General features: G+C 34.9%; 1 protein-coding gene across 1 annotated transcript; it reads left to right on the forward strand.

Moving 5' to 3' along the window:
* The first annotated feature begins 113 nt into the window (after positions 1–113).
* On the forward strand, positions 114–2,509 carry LOC108743944 (synaptic vesicle glycoprotein 2B). Its single transcript, XM_018479543.2, has 5 exons — positions 114–778; positions 942–1,484; positions 1,544–1,803; positions 1,876–2,035; positions 2,156–2,509. Exons 1-5 carry the CDS (start codon positions 240–242, stop codon positions 2,337–2,339), a joined length of 1,686 nt encoding a protein of 561 aa, XP_018335045.1. The 5' UTR covers positions 114–239; the 3' UTR covers positions 2,340–2,509.
* Positions 2,510–4,932: the final 2,423 nt, after the last annotated feature.

Here is a 4,932-nt window from a genome sequence, read left to right on the forward strand (position 1 = left end):
TGAACTAGGTCTACCTCTACGCCTTTTTTACTCCTGTTTCTGCCTCTAATATGTCTCTATAATAATGTGTTCAGAAAAATTATGATTGTGTTGACGGTCCAGTTCGAAGGAGTAAAATATAGAAGGTGCATTTTGCTTTCAGAAAATTTGTTTTTGCCAAAGCCTACTGCCCCCACTAGCCGCCCCCGGAGTTCCTGCTTTCGCCGCAAAAACATCAACCTAACCAGCGACATCGTAGGATGGTAGAAACTGTCCCTCCTTTCAAAAATAACGATAATTCTGATGTAAAAGACGAGCGAGTCGTAAACGGTTGTGGACCGACTAGCGTCGAGCTTCCCAAATTTAAGACCGTCGATCTCGGTAAGGATCCTGAGAAAGGCGGATTTGGATCGTCCCCATTACCATATTCTGGCAACGAGAAGGCAGACTTCGAGGGTGCCATCGAACAGACCGGATATGGAAAGTTCCACTACCTCCTGCTAGCAATATGCGGCTTCGTCAGCACGGCGGAGGAGATGGACGTCATCTCGATGTCCTTCATCCTACCGTCCGCGCAGTGCGACCTGGATCTCAACACTCAGGCCAAAGGATGGCTCAACTCCATCATCTTCATCGGGATGATGGCAGGAGCCTATGCCTGGGGATCAGTGGCAGATTCTCTGGGTCGCAAGAAACTCCTTATAGTCATCTCATTCACGAACGCTCTGTGCATTGTTGCGTCAAGTTTCAGCCAGAGCTATGAGGTGTTTATGGTTTTCAGATTTTTAAACGGGGCGGCGTAAGTAAATTCACTCATTTATATCTCCTCATAATTCTACTTGTCCACTTTTCTATTTCGGCGGATCATATCAATATTTCGAATCAGATCATTTCATTGCTTTGCGATTAAGGATCATTTGTTCAACTCTCGTGGGAAAAGAGATTGATTTTGTTGTTTACAGATTAGGGGGCAGTGGACCAGTGATTTGGTCCTATTTTGCAGAATTTCAACCGAAGTCAAAACGAGGTGCCATGCTTTCATTCATGGCCGCTTTTTGGACCCTCGGTAATCTCTTCGTAGCAGGGTTAGCTTGGGTTATAATTCCTTCAGAAATGGGGATAGATACCCCATACTTTAAGTACAATTCTTGGAGAATTTTCTTGTTCATTTGTTCTCTTCCGTCATTTATCGTGGCTGCTTTGCTGCTATTTCTACCGGAAAGTCCTAAATTTTTACTTTCACGGGGAAGAACCGATGAAGCGCTTAGTATATTCCGTAGAATTTATAAAATGAACACCGGAAATCCCAAAGAAAGTTATCCAGTTAAACACTTAATTTTGGACGAAATGGATAACCAAGAGGTGTACGTTAAGCCAACTTCGTTTTTGCAAAAATATGAAGGGATGGTTTCTGACATTTTGGACAACAGCAAGCAGCTTTTCGTTTCCCCAATTCTAAAATTAACCTTTATATCCATCACTATAAACTTCACATTCCACATTGGGTAAGAATCTACGAAATAACAGACTTCATCAATACATGTTTATGCCTATTTTCTTGCAGTTATTACGGGCTGATGATGTGGTTCCCAGAACTTTTTACTAGGTTTGATGAATATTCCAGAGCTCATCCGGGAGTTGAAGCGAGCGTTTGTATTGTCACTGACTTTGTAGTCAATAACGGTAGCCATCAAGATGCTACTTGTTCAAGTACCATCGAAAGTAACGTTTTCATGGAATCTTTGGTCACTGTAGCATCTGCTTTACCAAGCAACATCATTGCTGTTCTGTTGATGGATCGTCTTGGTAGAAAGTTCTTCTTGGGTAAAGAATTTTCCATTTTTGCGCTAGCTCGTGTAATTAATTTCATTTTATCGTTTATGTTTTCTGTTTTAGTTTTCAGTACAGTAACATCTGGTATATGTTCGGCTTGTATGTATTTAGTCTATAATAATGTTCAAAACTTAGCGGTATCGGCAGTATTTAGTGGTGTTATCTCATGCGGTAATGCCGCGTTAGATTGCTTAATAACAGAAATTTTTCCAACCAACCTCAGGTAAATTTTCACGAATTCCGATCAGATACAACGCCAAGATACCATTAAGAGCCTTGGCGTGTATTTAAGTGATCTTATATTAATAATAGCGACAAATAAATATAATTTAATTAATTTTAGGGCAACTGGTATAGCAATATCTATGGTAGCGGCGCGTTTGGGAGGTATAATTGGTAATATAGTTATTGCCCAATTGTTAGATATGTATTGTCCAGCACCTACGTTTATAGTGGCCACCCTTCTTATAGGGGGTGGTTTGCTATGTCTATTTTTACCAAACACAACTCGTGAACCTTTGAACTAAAAACTTATTGATGGATCCATTACCCTATAGTTACCATTATTAGCACACGAAAGAGAGGAATTTATTTAGAATTATCTAACCACCTTACATTTAGAGTTTTGTAGATAGTTTTTAATGTGTTATATATTCGTAAGTTCAAATAAATACATGCTATTTGCAAAAAGTTAAAACTTATTGTTTTATTGTGAATTTCAGAAAAACTAGAAGACCCTACCCGTCGTTATGGTTTTCCTGCAAAATGCCGGAAAACCTCTTTTGACAATAACCCTGACCCTGACCTTTTATCCTAATTTTAGTTTCATTCAATCGGGAAATAAAACTCGCTTTTAACGTACATACGTATTTTAAAATTGTCCTATTCAAAATTAATTTCCTAATAATACGCTACAAAAATTAGGACCACCTTTTTGACCTCTCATTGTCCTCGTGTTAACAATTTCTGTGGGTCAAAATGATCTACATATTACCATGACACGCCCGTTGTTATAACAAGACGTAAACAATAAATTATTGAGTAAATATTTTCACCTACTGCAAATGATCATAACAAGATAGTAATTCATTTATATTTAAATTTAGATAGAAATAAAAACATAATCTATTATTATCCTTTCCTTAGAAATATTTGACCTGAATATTGGTTTCCAACATCGTCTTGTTGGCAGTGGGAATGCTAATAATACTAGTGCATTGCAAACGGTCATCTTAATTTTGGTTCTTTTTCCCAGAAAAAGCGCGTAAACCAAGCACGAATTTAATTTTAATTTTACTACTTACACGAAATTGTAGTTAAGTTATCCCCAAGGACAACTGTATGTACTATATATGATACAAACAGATAGGTACTTATTAAGTTTTGCAAGTGGTTAAAAATCAAGGAGTAATTTTAATTTAATATCAATTACATTTTATTAGTTCTGTCTATTACGTATATTTAGGGTCCTAAAGGAGTAATTTTATCGTACAATTTATTATTTTATCGGCAAATATAGTGTTTATTGCATAATTTTGATTGGACCATCTCATTTTAACTTCAAGAAAATATTGAATTAAGTTATTGCTTCAAGCAATTTTTTAAACAATATCTACCGCATAGGATTATTGTATAAATTCGACGCTTAAACCTAATTGTAAATATTTCAGTTATAACTAGGGCTATTGTGCAGAGTGTCGTCTTTATGGGGCCATAATCAATTTTAAAATTTTAAGTAGGGGCCTGGAATTATTACTTTTTTAAAAAAAAAAGAATTTAGTAACGTCGAGAATTAGTCAGGTGCCTTATGGTGTCGGTATACGAAATTATTTTCAAAAAAAAAAAATATTTCCAGGCCAGTACTTAATAATTAATTTGATCATGGTCCCGCAAAAGAGAAACATTAGATGACAAACAAAAAACTGCAATTAAAATGTAATCTAACTTTAACTTTCAATAAGTCTAATTATAACTGTAGCATTTCGAGTTAAATGAAATCTAAAATTTTGATTTTTTTCAAATATTTCCCAAGCCAAAAATAATATTCTACATTTCTAGGTACCTCACTTTATTAACTATAACTATGTCCCCAGTTAATCACCTTCGTATCTTATTACAGTTTAGGAGATTGCCCTGATGAGCGTCGAATTTGAACCAATATAAAATACTTGATCTTAATTTATTTATACTTTGAAAAATTTGCAATCAACTTCATTCGTTATATTTTTTTGCTTTTGAAAGTGTCGGAAAATTTGGTTGCGGAAAGCTGCGAAATATACGAGATGAAAAATACGTGTCGTGGTTCCGAATGCATTTGTATTTGTTTAGAAATTGATAGAAATATTCAATGAACTGTATAAACTCCTTTGATTGAATGTGAGTACAGATAAGCGTACACATTTAGAAGCACTTATAAATTCCAATAAATTTAGTGAACCGAACTAATAGAGAAGCTAATTTATTGTGGCCCAGTCTGCTGCTTGAGCAAATGCACACATTCCTTATCTCTTTACTTATTACAGTGTGTCAGATCGAGAAGTCCGTTTTTAAGTGTCCAAGATATTTCGATTAAAAGTTCTGTAGCAACGGAAATAAACAAATAATAATTTTGTCAATGATACAGAATATGAAAAAAATCCTGAAAGATAATTCTAATTTAATGGTATCCGGTAAGAGGGAAAATGTTACCGAATGTAGCAGCAATTTTATGTGGATTTGCGCTATATTGTTTATATTTATTATCGCAATCACGACCTTTGGGTTATTTGTGTTCAGTGTTTTGAAAGTACAAATTTTAACCGAGGAAGTGAATTTGCTTAAAAAAGAGTTAGAACATATAAAGCTTGCCACTGAAGTTATTACCGATCCTTTGTACCAAAGTCTCGATGATATTGAGGTAAGACTTCCTGCTGTATTTCATTTACCATTCATATTTTGTGACAATAATTTATAAAATATGGAACTACCTATACGTATTATCTTATTTTTCTTAATAATTAACTTCAACGTTACAGTATTTAAACATTAGAAAAATTTGTAGCTCTTTTTTAATTGCATATCGTTTTTTTTTTTTTTATTTCCCGGTTAATAATTTGTTATAGTTACAGAGTAATACGTAGA

This window comes from Agrilus planipennis, unplaced genomic scaffold (assembly GCF_000699045.2).
Source record: "Agrilus planipennis isolate EAB-ADULT unplaced genomic scaffold, Apla_2.0 scaffold1812, whole genome shotgun sequence".
Lineage (NCBI taxonomy): Eukaryota > Metazoa > Arthropoda > Insecta > Coleoptera > Buprestidae > Agrilus > Agrilus planipennis.

Coding starts and splice junctions, on each gene's coding strand:
- LOC108743944 (XM_018479543.2), top strand. CDS start 240: ATGGTAGAAACTGTCCCTCCTTTCAAAAATAACGATAATTCTGATGTA. Junction 779..941: donor AGATTTTTAAACGGGGCGGC/GTAAGTAAATTC, acceptor TGTTGTTTACAG/ATTAGGGGGCAGTGGACCAG. Junction 1,804..1,875: donor TGGTAGAAAGTTCTTCTTGG/GTAAAGAATTTT, acceptor TTTCTGTTTTAG/TTTTCAGTACAGTAACATCT.